At 41.6% G+C, this 26,549-nt stretch overlaps 2 protein-coding genes across 4 annotated transcripts in view; one reads left to right on the top strand and one right to left on the bottom strand.

Annotated features, from left to right (window-relative positions):
• Ninl (ninein like) overlaps nt 1-2,671 on the top strand; it is a 59,834-nt gene extending 57,163 nt beyond the window's left edge. The window contains exon 24 of one of the 2 annotated variants that reach the window (XM_075962429.1): nt 1,900-2,671. In XM_075962429.1, the coding sequence (XP_075818544.1) occupies nt 1,900-2,091 (192 nt within the window). In that variant the 3' untranslated portion in view covers nt 2,092-2,671. The remainder of the gene's footprint in view (nt 1-1,899) is intronic. The other variant, XM_075962430.1, reaches the window with a different exon arrangement.
• Nucleotides 2,672-4,570: 1,899 nt separating this feature from the next.
• Gins1 (GINS complex subunit 1) lies at nt 4,571-25,225 on the bottom strand. 2 transcript variants are annotated; one of them, XM_075963865.1, is made up of 7 exons: nt 24,929-25,155; nt 21,429-21,493; nt 19,958-20,056; nt 18,527-18,617; nt 11,761-11,877; nt 7,866-7,940; nt 4,571-5,010 (listed from the first exon to the last, which is right to left on the bottom strand). In XM_075963865.1, the coding sequence occupies exons 1-7, from the start codon at nt 25,001-25,003 to the stop codon at nt 4,942-4,944; spliced, it is 591 nt and encodes a 196-aa protein (XP_075819980.1). In that variant the 5' UTR covers nt 25,004-25,155; the 3' UTR covers nt 4,571-4,941. The 2 variants fall into 2 exon arrangements, with proteins under 2 accessions (XP_075819980.1, XP_075819982.1); XM_075963867.1 differs by lacking the exon at nt 11,761-11,877 and having other exon boundaries at nt 24,929-25,225.
• Between the last annotated feature and the right edge of the window lie 1,324 nt (nt 25,226-26,549).

Here is a 26,549-nt window from a genome sequence, read left to right as displayed (position 1 = left end):
GTAGGGAAGAGGCAGGGAGGGGAACAGAAAAATATAGAACTCAATAAAAATCAACAACAACAACAAAAAAAAAACCTTAAAAAGCAATTGAAGACCCCAGACTTCAACCTCTGGCCCCCATGATTATGTGCACACATCAACAGACACACCCAGACTCAAAGTTCTGCTGATGGAATGTGCTCCCCATTACATAATTCTGAGCCCTTCTGCCTCCTTGTCATGAATGTCACATGTCCAGCATATGGGCTTGTTTGTGTCTTCCTACAGTGTCAGAACTGATTGGATTAATCATAATTCACAAGCTGCTATATCTGTGTCCTTCGCTAGGCTACAGTTAGACAAGTACTTCTGGTTGCCCATGGTAACTGCCCACTGGCAAGCCTAGGTTCTTTGATTCCAGTCTTACTAATATTAACCATCATACCACACATCGCATTTCACAGTAATCTATTCATGTAGGCCACAGGATGAAAGAACAGGTCAGAGTGTGCAGCGTTCAGGGGGTGACCCGCAGTTGAAAATGGGGCTGATATAGGTACACGGAAGATCCTTCACGGAGTCCAGGCGCAGAGCTGGACACTGCAACGGTGTCGGGTCAGCTTGGGGTAGCTAAGTGTCACATGCAAGAAACCTACACATGCACTGGAACCTGGGAAAGAGGCAGAAGTCCTTCACTGTGGCGGTTTTCCTGAGGGACCTCGTGACTAGAAGTGTGCCTGCCACACGCTAGTCCTGCTCAACCCCTCCCTGGTGATATGGCTGATGAGCTGACGTGCCTGGTGTTTCTGGCTTGATTTGGCGTATATAAACTGGTGACACCATTTCAGTTAGTACCTCTGGTGTGCCGTAGATGGCTTCTCTGCTTGAGTATACAGGGCACAGCCATCCTCTTTTTGTTTGTTTGTTTTGATTTTCGAGACAGGGTTTCTCCATAGCTTTTTTTTTTGGTTCCTGTCCTGGAACTAGCTCTTCTAGACCAGGCTGGCCTCGAACTCACAGAGATCCTCCTGCCTCTGCCTCCCGAGTGCTAGGATTAAAGGCATGTGCCACTACCGCCAGGCCTACAGCCATCTCTTCTTGCCACTTATATTCCAAACATTCATTCCCGTCAAGGCTGTTGCTTTTTAACATGGAGCCATCCACAGCTGGGCACAGTCTGAAAGCTGCCACTTACTCAAGAGTAAGCGAGGGCAAGCCAGCCTGTTCTCACTTCTACTCCAAGTCTCCCAGGCACCCGCCAGCCACAGGGCCTTTGTGCATATCCTCTGCTCTGCTGGCAGAGCTCGTGCCCAGTTCTAGGTTTTTGACTCTATTCTCTCTGTCCTTAGAGAGGCCGTACCCCGCTCATCCCCTCACAGTGGCACACACTGCTCGGGATCCTTTGCCCCTTTGTTTGTCTGCCTCCATTGTTAATGTGCTCTGCCACAGAACTGGTGCTGTCCGTGTGGCTCACGCGTCTGTGTCTGTGTGTCAGCAAGGGCCACTGCCTGGAGCTGCCTGTTTCCATCACTGATGTCTGTCCAGTCTCCCTGTACATAGCAACGGGCTCACACACCTGGTTACCATGGTGGCTGTAGCGATTCGGTGTGTCCTGTGTGGCATCACCAAGGCAGAGCACATAGACATGAACCAAGTTTTCTGGAGAATTGAAGATTCCAATCTGCACTGAATAGCGGGGTTTTTTTATTTCGTGCAAAGATGGCCATAACCTTGTCTTAAGTTTTCTCCGCATAGTTCTGCAGATTCTCACTTTCCTCCCTTATATCAGGGAGCAGAAACTGTCATTGTATCCAGTATGTGTGTCAGAGATCAAGAACACAAAGGGTAGACTGGAGCCGGGGATGAGGGCTAGCAGCCTGCAGCAGTTCACAGAAAAGTGTGACTTTCTCCCCTGTCTAGTTGGAGAAGAACACCAGATCTGATCTGCTGCTCAAGGAACTGTATGTGGAAAACGCCCACCTCATGAAAGCTGTTCAGCTCACAGAAGAGAAGCAGCGAGGTGCTGAGAGGAAAAACTGCATCTTGGAAGAAAAAGTTCGAGCTCTCAACAAACTGATCAGTAAGATGGCACCAGCGTCACTTTCTGTGTAGAAGCTGCTGATTCCTAGAGTTTCAAATAATTCTACTCTGATGCCACAATTCTCTATGGCTCACTAGCCACACTCCCTGGACACGTAAGGACTGGCTCCTGTTCGCCCTGCAAGACTGTCTCCTACGTGCCAGGTGCTGGGGAACTGAGTCTCGGGTAACGTCCTGGGTTATGTCCTCAAGTTTGATCCTCTTGAAAGACTCAGGCTCTCAACAGAGAGAAAGTGGCTGAGTATTTGAGTGCTGTGCTGGAAGACTGACGTGCAGAATCAGGTGCTCTCCATGTGGGTCAGTACACCTCCAGGAAGAGGTGGTCCCCAGCAGTCCTCTGCTGCTCCTGGAGATGGGAGGGGGGAGACATCGGAGGTGGTGCGCTCAGGGATAGCAGTGTTCGCTGTGCAAGTGCAATCTCATTACAGAAATGTTGTCCCACTGGAAATTGTACATATATTTTTAAAGGTATAGTTTTATAAATGAGATGCCTAAATTATGACCATTTGGTTTACCAGAGTATTCTACTGTGATATGAAAAGTTACTGTATTTTCAATAACTTCTTTTCTATTAAAATTGATTTAACTCTTTAAGTTTTTTAAAGTCTTAAGGTATTTCACACATAAGTAAATAGCTTTATAAGAGTCACTGGGTTAGGAACAAGGCTCAGTGGCCAAAGCGCATGATATGCAGCCTGAGGACAGAGTTTGGATCTTCCAATAAAAATACAAGCAGGGATCGATAGGTGTGGTGGCGCATGCCTTTAATCCAGTGTGGGTTGCAACCCCTTTGGGGATCATATATCCTGCATATCAGATATTTATATTGATTCATAACAGTAGCAAAATTACAGTTTGAAGTAGCTATAAAATAATTTTATGGTTGGGATTTACCACAACATAAGAAACTGTATTAAAGGTTCACAGTATTAGGAAGGTTGAGAACACTGCTTTAATCCCATCTCTCAGGAAGCCGAAGCAGGTGAGTTTGAGGCCAGCCTGATCTGCATAGCCAGTTCCAGGACAGCCAGAGCTACATACAGTAGTAATATCCTATCTTGGAAAAAAAAAACAAAGACTCTCTACTCCAGTCAGCTCTTCACACCCCAGAAAGGGGCACTCTTAAAATGTAGAGTCTAGTTTTACTAACGGTAAAATACTCAGTCTCAGTATAGGCATTGCCAAAACTCAGTGGGGCTGGGCAGTGGTGGAGCACACCTTTAATCTCAGCACTCAGAGGCAGGTGGATCTCTGTGAGTTCAAGGCTACCCTGGTCTACAGAGCAAGTTTTCTAGGACATCCAGGATTACACAGAGAAACCTTGTCTCAAAAAAAGAAAAAGAAAACCATCCCCAGTGGATGTACTTATTTTTTAGGTTTTGGTGGTTTTTGGGTTTTTTTTGGGGGGGGTATATTTGTTTGTTTGTTTTCTTGGGTTTTTTGGTTTTTCGATACAGGGTTTCTCTGTGCAACAGTCCTGACTGTCTTGGAACTCACAGAGATCCGCCTGCCTCTGCCTCCCAAGTGCTAGGATTAAAGGCGTGCACTACCACTGCCCAGCTCGTGGGTGCACTTCTTCACTTTGGGCTTCTGCCTGGCACTGAAATACCGGGTAAGGGCAGGAGATATGGGTCATGCAAAGTTCCTGCTGCATGAGGATAAAGACCTGAGTTCAGATCTCCAGAACCCTTAAAAAAAGCTGGCGCTGTGGACCTGTGATACCATCACAGGAGGTCACTTAGTCAGCCAGTCTAGCTGAATCAGTAAGCTCTAGATTTAGAGAGAGGCTCTGGCTCAAAATAGAAGGCGAAGGCCACGCAGTGGTGGTGCACACCTTTAGTCCCAGCACTCAGGAGACAGAGGCCAGCCAATGTGGCAAGCAATTGAAGATAACCAACACTCATGGCCTCTTCATCCATGTGCATTAGCAACCACACATACACACACAAAGTAAGGCTAAGGACCTTAAAACGCGATCAGCTAACCAACGTTTATAGAAAACTGATTCCACCCCCAAACTAAGCAATAGGAAATAAACCTGTAGCGATTACCATGATAGACCTTATTTGTGGCTTTAATACAAGTCTCAAAAAATTACAAAGACTGAGGCTATATCAAATGTGTTCTATCATCATGATATCCAATACTGTATATGCTAATCAAAAATTATTTGGGAGATGAATAGGAACAAAGCACATTGTATGAAATTCTCAAAATAATAAAAATTTTATTTAAATTTATTTTTAGTAATAACAAATGTACTCTCCATATACACAGAATAACTTATCTACTCAGTACTGTCCAGCCTCCAGTCTCCCACAGCTCCTGAAGAAGGCTCAGCCTCATCTTTAGCCTTCACTTGGCCAAAATAACTCTTTCCTGGAGGCTTATTCTACTGTTAAGGAAGCATTTATTTTCCTACTCCTGGATGTCAACATCTTCTATTAAATAAATATTTGTTACTTTTGAAAAAATATATCATGAAAACAGATTCAAACTAAAGACTTTATTTTTATATATAAAAGGAGAGCATTTACTGTGGGAATGGAATGACCAGAAGACACAGCTTGTAACAAAGGCTTCACAGTTGGCAGATGATACTACTAGCCAAGGGCTCCTGGTCTCACCTGCTCTTTGACTTTTGTTGTCCTGTCTTTTGAGGTGCTAGGGTTTCTCAAATGCTAAGCAAGTGCTCTACCACTGAGCTACACCCCAAGCGCCCTTCATGGTTATCTTAGAGCATGTCTGTAAATTTAAAGTCAAAGAAGGAGGGGAGGTCCAGTGAGGATATTTACATGAGCTAGACTCAGCTTCACACCTGGCAGAGCCTGAAGTACCCTGCTGTTGTCATCAAGGACGCAGTCAGGACAGCACGTGCTCTAGAACCCCTTGTCTGATTAACTGCTCACACTTCCACCGAGGCAAAAAGTGCTGTAAAAGGAAGCAGAAGGGAAAAAGTGAGATAAATCGTTAGGAAAAAAATTTAATTATATTACGTATCAATAAAAAGCAACAGTTAGTGTATACATTCAACTTCTATAGCTAAGTAGATAAAAGCTAAACTTAACTAATTTGCTGTTATAACCAAGTAAATTGATACTAGTAGATGAACATTACTAGTAAAGTTATTTTTATAAAAGTCACTACATAATTCTTAAGCTTTATTCATTTTTATTTTATGAGTATGAATGTTTTGTCTACATTTATCTGTATCACATACATGCCTATTGCCCGTGGAGGCCAGAAGAGGGCACTAGATTACCTTGGACTAGATAGAGTCCACAAGCAGCAAGTGTGCTTAACCGCCAAGGCATCTTTCCGGCTCCTTATTCACCAACTTTTTAAAAGTTATTAAAAGTGTTAAACATACACACACTCTCTCAGCCTTAGCGCCATCGTCCTTGAAACTCCTGCGCCATGAGAGTGCAGTGGAGGGAGAAGCGAACGCGCAGGCTGAAGCATAAGAGAAGGAAGATGAGGCAGAGGCTCAACTAGCATGTCCACACAGGAAGGCCAAGAGAGAGTAAGTAAGGGATGATGAAGGCGGGGGACGCTGGTACAAGTTGTTGGACTGTGCGCTACTGTCGGTGTTAGCCTCAGTGGGCCTGGAACCTCACCATCTGCACACAGAGACCACCTAGAGACTTAACTACCTCGTTACAACCAAAGCAGTTCTGCTGGCCCTTTGCTCTGGACCTGTGGCATTCTGGACTAGTTCTGTTCTCACTGTGGCCAAGTGTAACTCATGTACAATAAACCATCTTTCTCACTGTCTCAAAAGAACACACACACACTGAATGGTACATTTGACACCACATTTATAAGTATTAAAGAATACATGTTAAGTATTTCCCCACTAGTGTCTGAACTATGTGGATGATCTATACAGATACACAGTCAGTTTTTAATTAACTAATTTAGTATGCATGCATGTGAAGGTCAGGAGACAATTCTGAGGAGCTGGTTCTCTCCTGTCATCTTATGGGATCCAGGAACTGAACTCAGGTCACTGGGCCTATGTGCTAGCACTTCTACTTACTATCCCATCTTGCTGGCCCATGATCAGGTATTTTAGAAGATCCTTAACACATTAAACACAGACAGTGTCCACACAGGAGCAGATGAACAGGCTTAGGCCTCACTGCCTCAGTACAGTGGGCAGACCAGCACAGAGCTCAGGAAACCTCAACAGACTGAAAGCAGTTCCACTCATCTTGCTCTGAGGACAACTTTGCTCTCGGCAGCTGCAGGTTCCCATGGTACATTCAGAACTCAAGATTTTTTTTAAAGCACCTTAATTCATCGTGTGGTTATAATGCAACATCTTTAAGAAGGAGACACATGGGAGAAGACAGTTGATTTAATAAAGATTTTAGGGTATCTTGCAAAATTGGTCCTAAAAACCTAGTTTTGGGAAATTTGGGAAATGACAGCTGCATGCTAATAAAACAGATCAGTCATCCTCTCAGGCCAGAGCACCAGATGGCCAAAGGCATTCTGTTCCAGGATGTAAACAGTCCACATCAGAATTTAGGAACAAGACACTAACTGATCACTATCCACAGGGCAGGGCAGGCAAAGAAAAAAGAGTAGCCCCTATGAGGCCCTTTCCTCCTTTACTGTGATTTCAGAAAATGGGGAGAGGATAAAAATGAACTGTTTTAATATGAAGTCACAGCTCTTTACAATGACAATCCTACCCTATTAACTTGTTCTGCTTACATATTAAGTACTTAAAAGTTCTTGATCTACACCATAATTTTGCTTAAGAATTTTCATAAATTAGCTGGGTGGTGGTGGCACATGCCTTTAATCCCAGCACTCAGGAGGCAGAAATAGGTGGATTTCTGTAAATTCAAGCCCAGCCAGGGCTGTACAGAGAGTCTCTGTCTTACAAACAAACAAAAAACAAAACAAAACAAAAACAACAACAACAAAAAAAAATTTTCAGAAATTCAGGGACAAGCTCAATCCAACATTCTTTTGCTCCTTACTCTAGTACCATGGACATGAACCTGCAGCTTCATGCATGCTGGACAAGTGCCACCATTGAGGTGCAACTCCAGCCCATTTTTACTTTTCATTTTTGAGATAATATCTCACTAAATTGCCAGGAATGATGTAGAATTTCCTTTGTAGCCCAGGTTGGTTTTGAACTTGCTATGTAGACCAACCTGGTCTGGAACTTGTAGAGATCTGCCGGACTTTGCCTCCCAAAGCCCTGGGATTAAAGACAAGCACTACTTCAGAGACAGTCGGATCTCTGTGAGTTCGAGGCCAGCCTGGTCTACAAGAGCTAGTTCCGGGACAGGCTCCAAAGCTTCAGAGAAACCCTGTCTTGAAAAACCAAAAATCCAAAAATAAATAAGTAGATAAATAAATTAAACAAATAAATGGAAATTTAAAAAATGAAGATAAGCAACACTATATGTGGTTAGTCTTCAACTTTTGGTCCTGCTCAGTGGGATTAGCTTCTGAGTAGATGGGATTACCAACCCTTAAATTCAACATTTTAATAGTTCCAAATAATCTGACAACTAATCAGAATAAGACTCATTATAATAATTACTCAGGAAAATGCTTAATATTAACTATAAGCAGCAACCTAGTAAATAAACCAACTTTTCTTGCCATGTGAAACATTTGCTTCAAGTATTATTTAGAAAAACTCCAGGAAGGTCCACGATGCCAAGGAACACCACAAGGATACTCATCTTGCTACGGAATCCAGCATTTCCTCACACACATTCTTAACAAGTTTTAATGTCTATGACGATGGAAAATACCTGACTATTTTTTTTAAGCAGGACTGAAGTGCCATCATCAACTTCAAATTCTCCATAGTCTTTTAAACACCGCACCTGAAAGAACAAATTGAGATTTTGTTTTTGCTTTGAGACAGGGTCTTCAGCTGTGTTGTCTAGTTGAATCTCTAACCCTTAGGCTCAAGTGATCCTACCGTGTCGGCCTCCTGACTAGCTGAGAGTGGAGCTATGGCCCAGCATCAGGTTTATGATATTATAGGTAGTAATAAAAAAAAAACAGGTGTTGCATGAATATCTATGTAATGGCTAGATCCACTCAGCCTCATTTTGTAGTATTAATATAAGAACAGGATACAGGAAGAGAGTCTTCCAATCTTCTTCACTATGCAGACCATTTCAGGGGCTCTTAGCACACCTTTCATTTGTTGCCACAGTAAGAAGCAAAACTGAAGTTGTACTGAATTATCATTTTTAGAAATGCCCCTCCCCCCCTTGGCTTTTTTCAAGACAGGGTTTCTCTGTAGCTTTGGAGCCTGTCCTGGAACTAGCTCTGTAGACCAGGCTGGCGTCAACTCACAGAGATCCGACTGTCTCTGCCTCCTGAGTGTTGGGATGCGCCGCCACCACCCCTGAATTATCTTTTTTTTTTTTTTTTTTTGGTTTTTCGAGACAGGGTTTCTCTGTGGTTTTGGAGCCTGTCCTGAATTATCTTTTAATTTGTAAAAACTGCTTAATAATCTCAGCTTGTTCTTTATCTTAACCTTATTCATTAGGCAACTAGGTTATCAAAAGTGAGAGGTCTCGTTTGGAAGTCAGAGGAGTGAGGCAGCCTTTGACAGCAATTTCTGCAAAGAGCTAGCTGGGCTGTCAGGATGGCTCAGAGGTAAAAGCACTTGCCATGTAAGCCTGGTGACCCCTGATCTCACAGGATATGGAGAGACCCAGCTCCCCAAAGTTATTCTCATGTTTACCAAAGGACACACAACTGCACTCAAATACACATTACATGCAAGTAGTTTTCTTAAAGGGACAACACTAAGTGCTATCTAGGAAAACAGGGAGGCATTTCCACCTCACGAGAACTGGGAAGGAGTTTACTCTCCTGAGGGTTAGGGCTCATACTGCACTGCCATTGACTTTCAGTAAAGCCAACTTCAGCAGCAAGTACAGATATTTCTACCATGTCCTAGAATTAGTCTGAAAATTTACAATGACTCCCAGAGCTTTTTAACTTAGTGTGAGAAATACTATTAGAGGAAAATCCCCACTGCTATATTTACTTCTTTGAAAGGACTGGTTGGGGGAAAGAGGTGCTGTGGCCAAGTATGTTCCCTTCAATCACTTTGGGATTACTTTTTTCCCCATTTTGAGACAGGGTCTCCTGTAACCCAAGGTGATTCTGAACTCTTGATCATTCTGCCTCAGCCTTCTAACTACTAGGACTATGGGTATGAGCTACCACACCCAGCTTAAATGACCTACTTCTACACATTAATATTCCTAAATAAACAAACAAAAAAATAGTCAAGTATGGTGGCCCATGCCTGCAATCCCCACACTCGGGAGGCGGAAGAAAGAGGATCATGAGCTAAGTAAGGGTTACTCTTGACTACATGGCATTTTCCAGGCAAACCTAGGCTGCTATCTCTTTCTCTGTCTGTCTGTCTGTCTGTCTGTCTGCCTGTCTGTCTGTCTCATATATATATATGTGTGTGTGTGTGTATTATATTATACTCATATGTATAATATAATAATACTATCTCACAGATTCAATGCAATGCCCAGCAAAATCCCAACAAAATACTTCAAAGACCTTGAAAGAACGGTATTCAACTTCATGTGGAAAAGCAAAAAACCCAGGATAACCAAAACAATCCTGTACAATAAAAGAACTTCTACAGGTATCACAATCCCTGACTTCAAACTCTACTACAGAGCTACAGTACTGAAAACAGCCTGGTATTGGCATGAGAACAGACAGGAGGACCAATGGAACCGAATAGAAGACCCAGATATCAATCCACACATCTTCAAACACCTGATTTTTAACAAAGAAGTAAAAAATATCAAATGGAAAAAAGAAAGCACATTTAACAAGTGGTGCTGTCATAACTGGATATCAATATGTAGAAGAATGAAAATAGGCCCATATCTATCACCATGCACAAAACTTAAGTCCAAATGGATCAAAGACCTCAACATAAAACCAGCCACACTGAACCTTATAGAAGAGAAAGTGGGAAGTACACTATTGACACAGGGAACCATTTCCTAAATATAACCCCAGCAGCACAGACACTGAGAGAAACAATTAATAAATGGGACCTCCTGAAACTGAAAAGCTTCTGTAAAGCAAAGGACACGGTCAACAAGTCAAAACGACAGTCCACATCACACAGGGGTTTGATCTCCAAAATATACAAAGAACTCAAGAAATTGGACACCAAAAGAACATATAATCCAATAAAAAAAAATGGAGTACAGACCTAAACAGAGAATTCTCAACAGAGGAATCTAAAATGGCAGAAAGACATTTAAGGAAATGTTCAACATCCTTAGTCATCAGAGAAATGCAAATCAAAAAAAATTCTGAGATTCCATCTTACATCTGAAAGAATAGCCAAGATCAAAACCACTGATGCCAACTTATGCTGGAGAGTTTGTGGGGAAAAGAGAACACTTCTGCATTGCTAGTGGGAATGCAAGCTGGTACAGCCCCTTTGGATGTCAATGTGGCGATTTCTCAGAAAATTAGGAAACAACCTTCCTCAAGATCCACTAATACCACTTTTGGGTAAATATCCAAAGGATGCTCAATCGTGCCACAAGGACACATGCTTAACTATGTTCATAGCATCTTTGTTTGTCATAGCCAGAACCTGGAAACAACCTAAATGCCCCTCAATAGAAGAATGGATAAGGAAAATGTGGTACATTTACACAATGGAGTACTACACGGCAGAAAAAAATAACGACAGCTTGAATTTTGCAGGAAAATGGATGGAGCTAGAAAACATTATTTTGAGTGAGGTAACCCAGACACAGAAAAACAATTATCACATGTACTCACTCATAGGTGGTTTTTAAACATAAAGCAAAAAAAGCCATCCTACAAACCACAATCCCAGAGAACTTAGACAACAATGAGGACACTAAGAGAGACTTACATAGAGCTAATCTACATGGGAAGTAGAAAGTAGAAAAAGACAAGATCTCCTGAGTAAATTGGGAGCATGGGGACCTTGGGGGAGAATTGAAGCGGGAAGGAGAGAGGGAGGGGAGCAGAGAAAAATGTAGAGCTCAATAAATATCAAAAAAATGAAAAAAAACTATCTCATGTCATTATTCATTTAATATGTATACATTACCCCTTGTCTCGTACATATTTTAATGTTTTCCCATTTTATTTCATGAGTATAGGTATTTTACCTGCATGTATATCTGTATACCACAAGTGTCCAAGTGGGCAGAAGGGCATTGGGTGACCTAGGACTGGAGTTACAGATGTTTGTGAGCTGCCATGCAGGTGATAGGATTGAACCTGAATCCTCTGGAAGAGCAGCCAGTGCTATTTACCACTGAGTTCCTCAAGGATATTTTTCTAGGTTTTCATGTTGAAACTAGAATCTGACAGACCTACACACACTATATGTTATCTTACCTTTCAATCTCTAAGTTTCTATCCCTCTTTGAAAACTTTTTCTTTCATTTTGGCAATCTCTTTGTGAAACAAACACAAAATTACTAAAATGGTTATGCTGATGAAATTTTAGTTGCCATCCTAGAGACCATGGAAACTATCTCCTCCCACTCTGTTGTCTCAAGTTTCCTTTCTTCTTTCTTTTTAAGCGAAGTTGGTAAATGCTCGTCTTTGATAAAGGTAGCACAATGAGTGCATTAAGGTAAGCATACATACTTCAATATATAGGCTTTTGGGGGGTTTTACATCCTGTGTGATGTCCAAGCCTTCATCTCCTCCCAGTGACCTCATGTAAGTAGCAAGAGACTTTTTGTAATGGTTGAACCACTCCATCTGTGAACATAAAAATGGTCATTTGACAAAGGTTTAAGAAAATTTGTACAAACTATGTACTACCATTTCAAAATCAACACATCCTAGGGCTGGATCTTCCCATATCAATTAACTTAATTATGAAACTCCCTCACAGACATTCCTACTGGCCCAATGATGTCTTCCCAGGAATTTTAGGTTGTACTAAGTTGACAAAGCTATCACAACTGTCAAAGTGAAGACAGCTCTGGCAGATATCAGACACTCAGCCAGTACGATCTGAGCAACAGCATATACAAACCACAGGGAAGATAAGGGCCCACAAGCTCTGCTGACCCTGCCCACCGTGCATGGAATTGGCAGGCTCCAATTGTAGAGGACCCTCGAGAACGACCAAAAAGATGCTCTAGTACACCTCACCTATGCTTTCTTTCAAATCCTATAGAACCCCCTACCCTTTTATTCTTTTCGGTACACTTTTAGTGTTACTTTTATCTCTTTTACTTTTTGTTCGGGGTTTTGTTTTGCTTTTTGAAGACAGGGTTTTTCTGTGTAGCCCAGGCTGTCCTGGAACTCACTCTGTAGACCAGACTGTCCTCGAACTCACAGAGATTCACCTGTCTCTGCCTCTGAGTTCTGGGATTAAAGGTGTGCACTACCACCACCTGGCCTGTTTGTTTTTCGCACAGAGGTTCACTTTGTAACCCTGGTTGTCCTAGAACCTGCTACATAATCAAAATGGCCTTGAACTCACAAAGCTCAGCGTCTTGAGTACAGGGATTAAATGTGTGTACTACCACGCCTAAATATTTTTACTTTTTTTTGTTTTGTTTGTTTTTTTGAGACAGGGTTTCTCTGTAGCTTTGGACCCTGTCCTGGAACTCACCCTGTAGACCAGGCTGGCCTTGAACTCACAGAGATTCACCTGTCTCTGCCTCCCAAGTGCTGGAATTAAAGGTGTGTGCATTACACTATGGAGTACTACACAGCAGAAAAAAAATAACATCTTGAATTTTGCAGGCAAATGGATGAAGCTAGAAAACATCATTTTGAATGAGGTAACCCAGACTCAGAAACTCAATTTCACATGTACTCATTCATAAGTGGTTTTTAAACATAAAGCAAAGAAAACCAGCCCACAAATCACAATCCCAGAGAACCTAGACAACAATGAGGACCCTAAGAGAGACATACACAGATCTAATCTACATGGGAAGTAGAAAAAGACAAGCTCTCCTGAGTAAACTGGGAGCATGGGGACCTTGGGAGAGTGTTGAAGGGGAGGAGAGAGGCAGGGAGGGGAGCAGAGAAAAATGTAGAGCTCAATAAAAATCAATAAAATTAAAAAAAAATAGTGTGTGCCACCACTACCTGGTTTTACCTTGTTTTTGAAAAAAATAAAAAAATTACTAATTTTTTAAAATTAAAATATAATTATATAATTTCCTCCCTTTCTTTTTTTCCCTCCAATCCCTCCCTTGTAACCTCCCTGCTCCTTCTCAAAATCAGTCTTTTTTGTTATTGTTACACAAATATGTGTGTGTATATACGTGTACAAAAATATAAATAATACATGTTATATACATATGTTACATATTCCTAAATATATAAATAAAACCTGCTCGCTCTGTTAGTGTTACTTGAATGTACCGTGATTTCAGGGCTATTTGGATTGGATAACCAACTAGGAGGGCTTAGCTCGGGAAAAGACGATTCCCTCCTACCGTGCTTTGTCTATGGGTGGAGCTCACGAGATTTCCCCATTCTGTTAGCAGTCTACACTAGCTGTCCTTCAGGTCTTGGTAGTCAGCATTACTGCTGAGGTGTCATGGGTGAAGCTTTTCTGTCATTTCTAGAAGACAGTCTTACAGCAGGTTCCTCTAGCTCCTAGAATCTGCACTGTCTTCCACAATCTTCCCTCAGCCTTAAAGGGTTTTTTTCTGATTCATCTAATTTGGTTCATAGATTTTTTTTCACTATTAGGCAGTATTTTTTAATTTTCCTTCTCTCTCCCTCTCTCTCTCTGCCCATGTTTTCCCCTTTTAATTGCTCCCTCTATATATTTTGACTTTACATTACTGGTTTTAAGTACTCATTATATTTTTATTTTTTATTATCCTTATGACTGTCTAATTTTTGAACTTTTTCATGATTGAGATATCATTTGCTTTTTCTTTTATTTTCTAATTTCTTGCTCTTTTGTCTAAATGACATTTTTTCACTTAGCTTCTTTTCCCTTTTTTGCATTTAATTTTGCTTCTCTATTTCCCGCCTTTCCCGCCTCCTCCTTTTATGTCATCCATTTACTATTTCCGCACTCACTCTATAGATTAGCCTTGTCCTATAGCTTTGCCAGTTTGACTTTGGTGGTCACTGATGACCCATTAGTGGGCTGTACTCGATTTTAAATGTATTTCTGTATCTTGCATGGCTTCTTGGTTTGTTGCTATTGCAGAAATTTCCTTTCTCTCTATGAGGGTACTGGAGACTAAGCCTTCAAGAAGACCCCCAGATAAAACAGGAAGAGAGTTCCTGACCAGCAGATATATACATCACAAGTCAGAGATCCCAAACCATGAGAAAGTGGCAAACTGGCTCCTCCAAAGGGCTGTATGTAATTCACGACTAAGCTCAGGGACAGTGAAACAGCCATAACACTAGATGACGATTTCAAAAGTTTACTAGTAAAAGCCGATCAGTGTTTTCTAAGGCAATACAAAGAAATGGTTTAATTAAATTCAGAACCTAAAGAGAAGAAAGTCAGCAATACGGAGAGTAAGGTAGTAAAACGGGTGAATTAGGGACAAAAAGTCAGCAAACTGCTGGGTAAGTGGTGGCTCACACCTTTAATCCCAGTGCCTGGGAGACAGAGGCGGGCCTCTGTGAGTTCGAAGCTAGCCTGGTCTACAAAGTAAGTTCCAGAATAGCCAGAGCTATTACACAAAGAAAAAAAAAAGTCAGCAACCTAGAAGAAAATGTCAGCAAAGAAACTGAAATTGTGGGGGGGGGGGGGGGAGCAAAATAAACAAAACCGACGGAGCAGAAGAGGAAATAGGACATTCAAGCATTGACAAGGAAACAAGCGCCGGGCGATGGTGGAGCACGCCTTTAATCCCAGCACTCAGGAGGCAGAGGTAGGCGGATCTCTGTGACTTCGAGACCAGCCTGGTCTACAGAGCTAGTTCCAGGACAGGCTCCAAAGCCACAGAGAAACCCTGTCTCGAAAAACCAAAAAGAAAAAATAAAAAAAAAAAAAGAAAAAGAAACAAGCATCACCACACGATGACTGAGCGCTCTGATGCACAATCAAGGACCAAACCTAAGAATCCACAGGACAGAAGCTAAGGTAAATTTTAAAGGCTTAAGAGATTTCATCCAGTGAAATTATAACAAAATTCCCTAAATCTAGAGAAGGATATCAGACACAAGAGGTATTAAAACCCTAAAGACATATGAGCAGAGAACCTCTATATGACATATTATAGTCAAAATGTCAAAAATGCAAAGCAAAATAGAATTACAAGATGACATAACAGTTGGAAACATGTTGAAGAATCAAATTCTGATGTCTATAAAAGGTCAGAAAGGTCCTGATCCAATAGAGTAGGTGATTTCAACACACCATTCTCATTCAAACTGAGACCTCAGAATTAAATTATACTGCAGCGGCAGGGAGGTGGGTGGAGAGATGACCCAGTGGTTAAGAGCATTGGCTGCTCTTCTAGAGGGTCAGGGTTCAATTCCCAACATCCACATGGCAGCTATAACTGCCTGTAACTCAAGTGTCAGTGGATCTAATACTCTCATACAGACATACATACAGGCAAAACACCACTGCACATAAAAAAATAGGAATAAATAAAATATAAAAATGTATACTGTAGGGGCTGGAGAGAAGGCTCAGTGGTGAAGAACACTAGTTGCTCTAGCAGAGGACCTGAGTTCTATTTCCAGCATCAACATGGTGGCTCACAGTCACCTGTAATTCCAGTTTCACAGAATCTGACCCCTTCTGACCCCTGAAGGAACCAGGCATGGACATGGTATCCATACATACACACAGGCAAATCATTCATACACATAAAATAAATCTAAAAAATAAAAAATCAAACTACACTGTAGATCAAATGAGCTTATTAGATACACACAGAATGGCTATCTAACAGGTAATGAATATACATTCTTCTCGGCAGCCCATAAGCTTCTAGAAGAGAGATCACATTCTAGGCACAAATCAAGTCTTAAAAACATACAAAAGAAGCCAGGTGGTGGTGACACATGCCTTTAATCCCAGCACTTGGGAGGCAGAGACAGGCGGATTTCTTTGAGTTCGAGGCCAGCCTGATCTACAAGAACTAGCTCCAGGACAAGGTCCAAAGCTACAGAGAAACCCTATCTCGAACAACAAAAACAAACAAACAAAAAAACAAAAACACAACAACAAAACAATAACAACAACAACCACACACACACACACAAAAAAAAACCCAAAACTTTTCCCTCCTTCCTTCCCTTCTGTTCTGTTTGCATGTATGCCTGCAGGCCAGAAGGTGGTGCCAGATCTCATTACAGACCTCTAGAAGAGCAGACAGTGTTCTTAACTACTGAGCTATCTCTTCAGCACCCCCCCCATAACTTCTTGTATCTTATCAAATTAATGCCATAAAACTAGAAATCAACAAGAAGAAAAATACTGAAACCACACAAATACTTGGAGAGTCAACAATATACTTTTGAATGACCATTGAGTCACTGAAGGAAATTGGGGAGGAAACTGAAAATTTCCTAGAATCCAACAATGTGAGAATACAATTTACCAAAACCCTTGGTAGACAGCTAAAGCAATTCTCAAAGGAAAGGCAGTAACTATAAGGACTTACATTGAACAATTCCATACCAAATAAATAACCTAGCAATGCACCTCAAGTTTTTAGGCAAACAAGAACAGTCCAAGCCCAGATGCGGGAGGACAATAGAAATAATAAAGATCATGGCAGAAATTAATGAAGTAGAAACTAAAGAAATAATATATAGACACAATAAAAAATGGATAAATTCCTAGGCACATATGACCTGCCAAAAATAAGAGGAAACAAATCTGTTATAATCAGTGAGGCTGAAGCAACAATTAAAGGAAAGCCTCAGGACTAGATGGGTTCATTGTCAACTCCTACAAACCTTACGAGAACTAACACAAATACTTTTAAACTATTTCATGACAGAAGGAAAGAAACAATGCCAAACTCATTGTGCAAAGTCAGCATTACCATGACACTAAAACCCCATAATGATACAATAACAACAACAACAACAACAAAAACTACAGACAAATTTCTCTGATTGGCATAGACACAAAAACTCAATAAATTCTTAATAGTCAGAATTCAAGAACACATTAAGAACAGATCATGACCATGGTGACTTCACTCCAAGGACACAAAGTCAAACCACAAATCAATAGGTGTAATACAATATAAGAGCAGAAATCATGTATCACTGATGCAGAGAAGTATCAAGAGTTGTTAAGAAGGTGACTCACAGTGGACCCTCGACAGTTTATGCTAACTTAATGACACAGAGTAGAGGTTAGAAACCATATGATCAGTAACTGGGCTTCGGACCTCACTAATGGTGTGGCCTCCTGGGAAGGGAGAAGACTGAGTTGTGACAGAGTTGGCAATTCAATGGTCATGTCTCTGGAGTATAAAACCCCACTTGGACACCAGCGCCTGTAAGAGTACCTGGATGGCAGTGTTTTGTGTACCATTATGGAATGTGACAAGGGGGTTTCATGCTCTGATTTGCAAGGATAAGATGCCAGAAGCTTAGAGTCTCCAACGCTTTCAGCCTTTGAGACTCATTTGACTGGTTCTGATTTGTATCCACTTTGCTTTGTAACCATTTGGCTCCCAGACACTGAAGTATGAAGTAGAATGGTTCTCTGAGGTTTGTGACTCTGGTAAAGTACTGGACCTACAGGAATCATGGAACTTGTAACTGTTGTCTAAAGTAAGGGGAAGTCCTATGGAGGACTTAGGTGAAATGTGGTGTAACTTCAAGCAGTTACTATCTGAAGTCCTTGTAAACCTGTGCCATTTTTAAAGGAGATTATTTAGGCATAGGGAGAGGTCAAGTTTCTTGTTTGAGATAGACAGTTCTTGGATAGTAGGGATTTAAATTTATGTGGCTAAATCCAGTATCTGAAGTAATCCTGTGCCTTGGTTACTGGATCAATCAAGAATTATTACCAATATGAATTATTAATATTGATTAAAACTCCCTAGAAAACACTCAAGTAATAATACCTATTTTTAATCCCAAAGAGTGATCAGTAATAAATAGCATATTGGGCAGGATGCTGGTGGTGCACACCTTTAATCCCAGTACTTGGGAGACAGAGGCAGATGGATCTCTGTGAGTTCAAGGCCAACCTGGTCTACAGAGCAAGTTCTAGGACAGCCGGGGCTGTTATACAGAGAAACTCTGTCTCAAAAAACAAACAAAGAACTATTGGGACTCTGTTTTGTTAAGTACTTAGAATCATGCCCCACCACATACTTCCTATTATAGTATATAAGAGATTAGTACAATGTGGAAATCACTGGATACTAAAAAACAAAAACTATTAGAGAACACAGCATTTCTATACATTTGAATAGCGCTAACTTACTTCTTCAGCAGACATGTGGAATCGCAAAGCATTTGGTAAGACACTGCCATATTCCCACCTGAGTGCTCTAATCCGAAGCAACCGGTCATACCTAAAACATGAAAGGATTAGATGGTATAAGAATAAAAGGGGTCGCTGGGTGGCGGCGGCATATACTTTTAATCCCAGCACTGGAGAGGGAGAGGCAGGTGGATCTTTGTGAGTTTGAGGTCAGCCTGATTTATAAAGCGAGTTCTAGGACAGCTAGAGCTAAATCAGTGAAACCCTGTCTCAAAAAAAAAAAAAAAAAAAAAAGGAATAAAAGGGGTCAAAAGTCATTTTTCTGAGAAGACTCAGGACTCACAAAACCTAAATGGAACATATGAACTTTCTTTGGCTACTGATAGACAGCAACTAGACGACATCCTTGGGACAATGGGAAAAATGTGCGTAAGAACTGTTTAGAGTGCTGTGGTAGCAAATGCCTTAAAAGGCACGAGGACCTCTGTGAATTCAAGGCTAGCCAGGACTACATAATGATACCCTGTTTAACTCTCTAAGTTTGACAATATGCAGTGGTTACAGAAGCCAAGAGATCCTTGCTGCTTAGAAAAGAAAAGTATTAAGAATTGAGTGGTGAGGGCTGGAGAGATGGCTCAGTGGTTAAGAGCATTGCCTACTCTTCCAAAGGTCCTGAGTTCAATTCCCAGCAACCACATGGTGGCTCACAACCATCTATAATGACGTCTGGTGCCCTCTTCTGGCCTGCAGACATACACACAGACAGAATATTGTATACATAATAAATAAATAAATAAATATTTAAAAAAAATAATTGAGTGGTGAGCTGTCATGATAATCCAAACCAGTGCAGCATAAAAACAACACACAATGAAGTAAACAAGGCAGAGCAGTAAGATCTAAGAGCTACATTCCACAGGGCAAGTTATATTACCTCACTGTTTTTATGAATACACTAGTGTTTCATAATTTTTAAAAAAATGTTTTTGATAGGAAATCAGAGCTGGGTGGTGGTGGCACAAACCTTTAATCCCAGCACTCCAGTCAGATATCTATAAGTTTAAGGTCAACCTGATCTACAGAGCCAGTTCCAGGACAGCCAGGGCTAGATGAAGAAACCATGTCAAAAAAAAAAAAGAGGGGTCATAGGGGAAGTCAGGTGTGATTGCATATGGCATCAATCCTAACATTCAAGAAGAAAAGCAGAAAGATCTCTGTGACTTCAAAGTCAGACTGTTTACATAGCAAGTTCAAGGCCAGCCACTGGTAAGTAGGTAAGACCCTATCTCAAAAACAAGACTAAACAAAACAAAACATAAAAAGGAACAACAGAAGATCTTTTTCCTTGCTACCCACTGAGAAACAAACTACATAAAAGGGAAAAAACCTCCTAGGTTCCCTGAGACTTCAAACAAAGCCCGAGACACTTACAGATATGCTACAGTGCAGCGTTGGTTTCTTAACAAAGAACAATGCCGAAATCTGATGGTTGGTATCAAATTACCCCGTCCAGCTGACTTTGCTTCATTCCTGGTAAGGACATATAAGGAATAAGAAACATACATGTTCCAATGTAGGTAATAATTTCAAAGCCAGAATGACTGACTTAAATGCTTGTTTTGTCCATTTAAAGTTAGTAGCAGTCAATCTAGCAGAGTAGCTACCTCCAGGACAGTACTTTCATTAGTATATTAAAAGATAAAGAAACCAGAATTGGGTACCACCTTTGACCCCAACACTCAGGAGGCAGTCAGAAAAATCTCTTGAGTTCAAGGTCATCCTAGAGTGAGACCCTGTTCTTTTTTTTTTAATATTTTTTATGGTTTATTTAACTTTATTTTATGTGCATTGGTGTGAAGGTGTCAGATCCCCTGCAACTGGATCTTCAGACAGTTGTGAGCTGCCATGTGGGTGCTGGGAATTGAACCCTGGTCCTCTGGAAGAGCAGTCAGTGCTCTTAACCACTGAGCCATTTCTCCAGCCCCCAAGACCCTGTTCTTATACCGAGTATCTAGGTTGTTTTGCTTTTGTGGTGCTGGAGCTCAAACAACACAGGGCCCTACAGAGCGAATTCCAGGGTCCCCTGGGTTACACAGAGAAACCCTGTCTCAGAGAAGGCAGGGGGGAAAGGTTCTGACTACCTCAGCTTTGATCCAGCATTCAGCACTTTTTTTTTAAATCTTACCATGTGATGGCAGCCTCTGAAGTCTGTTCACACTGACCAAATTCTCCACTGTATGAGATACCATGCCTAACTTTAAATATACAATAAATCTATAGCCCTCTCTTGTCCTACTACGCGGTAGCCTTTTGTGATACTGGTTCTCAAAAAAACTCTACTCATGTTGTCAGAAATCGCTGCTATTCCTGCTCAATGGACCCTTCTTCAAACACACTAAGGCGTCTGTAAATGAAAATGAAGAATGGGAACTAAGGACTTACTTGCATTGTGGGTTTTATCTGACCCTGTCTCATCTTGTTACGTCTACCTTAACTCTTTTAGCTTAGAAGTCATACATTATAATACATCATGAAGATGTATTGAGCATCTAGCATATGTGAAGCATTGCCCAATCACAGAGCAGCAGAAAATCCTTTAAGTTTAAGTCCTGTGCTCGCTTGTACATCTAGGGTAAGATCAGGTTCAGAAAAATTTAACCTTTAATCCCAGCACTCGGGAGGCAGAGGTAGGCGGATCTCTGTGAGTTCGAGACCAGCCTGGTCTACAGAGCTAGTTCCAGGACAGGCTCCAAAGCCACAGAGAAACCCTGTCTCAAAAAACAAAAAAAAAAAAAAAACAAAAAAAAAATTTAAAAAATAAATGCATCCCCAAAGAGATAAAAAGTTCTGATTTTAACATCTCATTTCTTATTTTTAAAACACTGATATTATCACAACTTACACATCAGACTGGTTTTGTTCATACAAAGCTTTCATCTCTTCCAGAACTTGTCTGAGTCCATCCTCCTGAAATGTATAAATAAATTCATTGATTTCCCAATAAATTTCAATCTGTACTATATTTATCTTTCATTTACATACCTTAGCAAAAAAGATAGGCTTCACAATATTTCCATGGCTAGATATTGTTAAGGAACATGAGATGGAATAGCTTGTGGAAATCAGTTCCACAGCTGTTCAAACACTTAAAAGGAATGGACATAGTTCCTGAACCCAGGATGCCACGCAAGAGCATCAAGACTTCAGGGTTTTCATGCACTACAAAGATACTTCAGGGTCTTCATGCACTACAAAGATACTTCAGGGTCTTCATGCACTACAAAGATACTTCAGGGTCTTCATGCACTACAAAGATACTTCAGGGTCTTCATGCACTACAAAGATACCCTATCTTAAACAAAGGACCGCAATGCAACTCATTGGAAGAGCACTTTCCTAGCTTGCGTAAGACTGGAGCTCTATCCCCAGCACCAGAAAAGAGTTAAACTGAACTACCATCTGACCCAGCAATTCCACTCCTAGTCGCGTTTTCTTTTGTTTTTGTTTTTTGTTTTTGGCTTTATTATTTTCTTCCTTTCACTCGTTCATTTTTTTCTTTCTACTACTGAGATAAATCTCCAACCCATACACAAAAACTTACACACAATTTTGTTGTGTCTTTGTTTTGTTTTTTAGGCTTTCACAATTGATCTTCTTGAGACAAAGTCTTACTAGTACTATGTGACCCAGGCTGACCTTACATTAAACCTCAGCATCCTATGTCCTGGAATTACAGCCATACACTGGGCTTTATATGCGAATGTTCTTGGCAGCATTTTTCAAAATAGTCAAAAAGCAAAAATAATTCAAAGGACCAACAACAGATGGAGATATAAACCAGATGTGGTATATCACTCAGTGGAGTATAATTTAGCAGTAAGAAGGAATTAGTACTGATACATGCTACAAACATAGATAGATCCTGACAATTCCATTTTAAGCCAGAGACAGCAGACACAAAAGGACTGGAGTCTACTTATCTGGAATACCACCTAGGAAGGCAAATTCATAGACAGAAAAGCACTTTAGCCAGGCCTAGTAGCACATGCCTAGAAACATCTCAGCTACTGGAAGAAGTATCTCAAGATGAGGCCAGCTTGGACTACACAGTAAAATCCTATCTTTTTTTGGTTTTTCGAGACAGGGTTTCTCTGTAGCTTTGGAGCCTGTCCTGGAACTCCCTTGGTAGACCAGGCTGGCCTCGAACTCACAGAGATCTGCCTGTCTCTGCCTCCCAAGTGCTGGGATTAAAAAATAAAATAAAAAAAAAATTAAAGGCGCACCTTTAATTCTAGCACTTGGGAGGCAGAGGCAGGCAGATGTCTGTGAGTTCGAGGTCAGCCTGGTCTATAAGAGCTAGTTACAAGACAGGCTCCAAAGCAACACAGAGAAACCCTGTCTCAAAAACAAACAAACAAACAAACAAACAAACAAACAAAAACAAAACAAAAAAAACAAAAAACCAAAAAAATCAAAATGAGGCCAGGTGGTGGTGGCACATGCTTCTAATCCCAGAACTCCAGAGGCAGAGGCAGGTGGATCTCTGTGTCTCTGTGAATTCGAGGCCTTGTCTACAAAGTAAGTTCCAGGACAACCAGGGCTACAGAGAAACCTTTCTTGGGGGTAGGGTGGGGATGAGAGCAGGTTAGATGACTCAGCACGTAACGGCACTTGCCTCCAAGCCTGATAACCTGAGTTCATCCTGTAGCTCACATGGTAGAAGGAAAGAACTGAGTCTCCTATGTTGTCCCCTGACCTCCACAACTGTGCTGCTGTACAAATGCCTCCACCCACATAAATCAATACATGTAAAAGGAAAGTGGTCATCAGGAGCTGTGAGGAAAGGGGAATAGGGTATTACTGCTTAGAAATGACAAAGTTTCTGCTGGAGCAATGAAATGGTTTTGGAAACAACAACGTGAATGTAATTAGTGGCACTGGAATGAACATTAATATAAACTGGGCAACTTTATATTAGAATGTATATTTTAACAATTAAAAAGATAAAGCAAAGCCAGGCGGTGGTGGCACACATCTTTAATCCCAGCACTCGGGAGGCAGAGGCAGGCGGATCCCTGTGAGTTCGAGGCCAGCCTGGTCTACAAGAGCTAGTTCCAGGACAGGAACCAAAAGCTACAGAAAAGCCCTATCTCGAAAATCAAAAAAAAAAAAAAAAAAGATAAAACAAATCAACATTTAAAGAGCACAGTAGGGGATGGGGAGATGGCTCAGTGGTTAAGAGCACTGGTTGGTCTTGCACAGGACCCAGGTTCGATTCCCAACACTCACATGGTGATTCATAACCATCTGTAACTCCAGTTCCTGCTCTCTTCTCTGTGGGCACCTGGCATACATGTGCCCACATACATACAGGTGTGCAAAACATTCATACACACAAAATTTGAAAATAAATCTTTAAGCCAGGTGATGGTGGCACATGGCGTTAATCCCAACAGCTGGAAGGTGGAGGCAGGTGGGTCTCTGTGAGTTCGAGGGCAGTCTGGTCTACAGAGCAGGACAGCCAGCCAAGGCTACGAAAAGAAACACGTCTAGAAAAAGCAATAAATAAATCTTTAAAATAAAAAAGCTCAGTAATACTACTGAACAACTGAAAACATATACCACAATAAGAATAGTTTCTTTGAAGCTAGACAGCCCTGTCTCTTTTTAAAAAAAAAAGTCTTAAATAAATTATCCTGGGAGAATGAGGCCAGATATAGCTGCAAAGAGCGCACACTACATGATTCTATATGGCCCTTGACGGGGCATCAGGCCCTTTATAGAACTGTCAGCTCTTAGCAGACTGAACCCAGATACAAGGAAAGCGATTCAGCAGTTTCCCAAGGTTGCGGGTGGGACCTGGCTTCACAGGGACTCTGAACTACTGCACTTACATCAAAGGCTGGCTATAAAGATATACGTGGAGCTGGAGAGATGACTCAGTGGCTAAAAGCACTTGTTGCTCTCGCAGAGGACCTGGGTTCCTGGAACCCACATCCTGCAGTTCACAAACGCCTATAACCCCAGTTCCAGAGGTAACGCACACACATTAAAAAAAAAAAAAAAAAAAAAAAAAAGAGTTCGAGGCCTTGTCTCAAAAATCAAGAAGCAGATGGAAAATTCACCAACTTAATGAGTAGCATTAGTCTTTTCTTTTCCTTCCTACAATTCTTTTGGCACAGTTTCAAACTTTTTGTTTCCGATCTCGGAACCTAGCCAGTAGGTAAAGAGAACACAGCAAGAAACACGTGAAAAGAACCTTCCTTTGGCAAGCCACTGCGGACAAACCCAGGTAAGGTCCGCATTGGACCCGCCCCCATGGTTGAGACCCCGCCTCCAGGCCAGAGGCCACGCCCCACGCCCGAGGCCTGGTCTTGGACACGCCCTTGCCCGGCTGCTCACGTTGAAGGCCGGCAGCTGCCCTTCCGGCGCGCGGTGTAACTCGCGGACAAGCTCCATAGCCTTTTCGCAGAACATGACCGACGCTCCCGAGTCCCGCGGTCCTGTCAACTGCCAAGTCCAGTCACGCCAAACCGTCGCTGGGCTCTCGGCCGCGGCACTTCTATTGTTCAGAGCTCCAAAGCGCGCAGCCTCGCCTCCTCGCTTTGGCGCCAAACAGGTTTAACCAATAGAAGTGCGCTGTCGGGTGGGGGTGGAGCTCCTAAGGCGGCCGAGAAGGGACAGTTGACCTCCTTGAGCAGCCGTACTGAGAGGCTGGGAAATGGAGGGGTTAAGATTGTTTCTTTCCTGGAGAAGCCCGGGAAGTCAGTTGCGTCTAAGACACTAAGCTCTTTTCGATTGTTCAGCGAAGTAATGTGTACATTCTTCCCTTCTTTTTTATTTTTTCCATTTGAATTAGTTACCTTTAGGTTCCAAGGGGCACCTTTAGGTTAAGAGGAAAAGACGAGAAACTAGTAATGACGAAGTGTTTTGTTTTAGTTTGGCAGTGCCGGTTGTTTGACGTTAAAGGGAAACCATCTTTTATTGGGTACTTTCTGTGTAGTAGGGACTATGATGTGTATATCAGTTAATTCTCACAATTCCCGTAAGGGTTATTAGTATTCAGAACTGATAAGGAAACCTGAACGGTTAATTCACTGAAGGTCACACAATTCATAAAATAATTAAAACCTACTTTCTATGTTTTGCACTTTCAGCTCTTTGATTTTAAAGAAGTTATTTCAAAATACTTGCAAACTGGAAAATGTCACAGATAACAGCAGTTCAAAGCTTTATACTGTGGGCGAATGCCTGAAGTCCCAGCACTTCTGGGGCTGAGGAAGGCAGATTCAGTCCAGGAATTCTAAAGGAGCCCATCTTTTTTTATTTTTGTTTGTTTTTCGAGACAGGATTTCTCTATGTAACAACCCTGGTAGTCCTGGAACTTTTTTTGTATACCAGGCTGGCCTCAAACTCACACAGATTCACCTGCCTCTACCTCCTACATGCTTGGATTAAAGGTGTGTGCTACCAGTGCCTGGTAGGAGCCCACCAAAAAAAAAAAAAAAAAAAAAAGGAAGGAAGGAGAGAAAGAGAAGTTCAGTTAAAACATACTGTCTTGATTTGCCTTCTGTTGGTGTTATATGTTATGATCAAACACATTGCCCAAAAGCAAACTGGGAAGGAAAGGGTTAGTTTCGGTATACAGTTGTAGTCCACCAGGAAGGGAATTCAGGGCTCACCCTGCTTTACCTGGGATGATACTCCCCTCAGGGATCTGGGCCATTCCAAACCAATATGAAGTTCAGAAAATGCCCCATAGATTGGCCAATCTGATTGAGGCAATTTTTCAAGAGTTCCTCCTCCTGGGCGGTGGTGGTGCACACCTTTAATCCCAGCACTCAGGGAGGCAGAGGCAGGTGTATCTCTGTGAGTTTGAGGCCAACCTGGTCCACAAAGGGAGTTCCAAGACAGGTGAAAAACCCTGTATTTCTGGGGGGTGAGAGTGGATTCTCTCTTCCTAGATGTGATTAGGTTTGTGTCAAACTGACAAAACCAATCGGCACATTTAACTACACGATTA

Source organism: Microtus pennsylvanicus, chromosome 2 (genome assembly GCF_037038515.1).
Source record: "Microtus pennsylvanicus isolate mMicPen1 chromosome 2, mMicPen1.hap1, whole genome shotgun sequence".
NCBI classification, from domain to species: Eukaryota; Metazoa; Chordata; class Mammalia; order Rodentia; family Cricetidae; genus Microtus; species Microtus pennsylvanicus.
Note: the sequence above shows the minus strand (reverse complement) of the source record. Positions and strands in the feature narration are given on the sequence as shown.

Excerpts from the sequence above, each read along its gene's own strand:
- Gins1 (XM_075963865.1), bottom strand. The coding sequence starts at position 25,003 with ATGTTCTGCGAAAAGGCTATGGAGCTTGTCCGCGAGTTACACCGCGCG. Across the intron at positions 21,494-24,928 it reads GGCAGCTGCCGGCCTTCAAC|GAGGATGGACTCAGACAAGT; the intron begins GTGAGCAGCCGG and ends TATACATTTCAG. Across the intron at positions 11,878-18,526 it reads TCCACATGTCTGCTGAAGAA|ATGGAGTGGTTCAACCATTA; the intron begins GTAAGTTAGCGC and ends TTATGTTCACAG.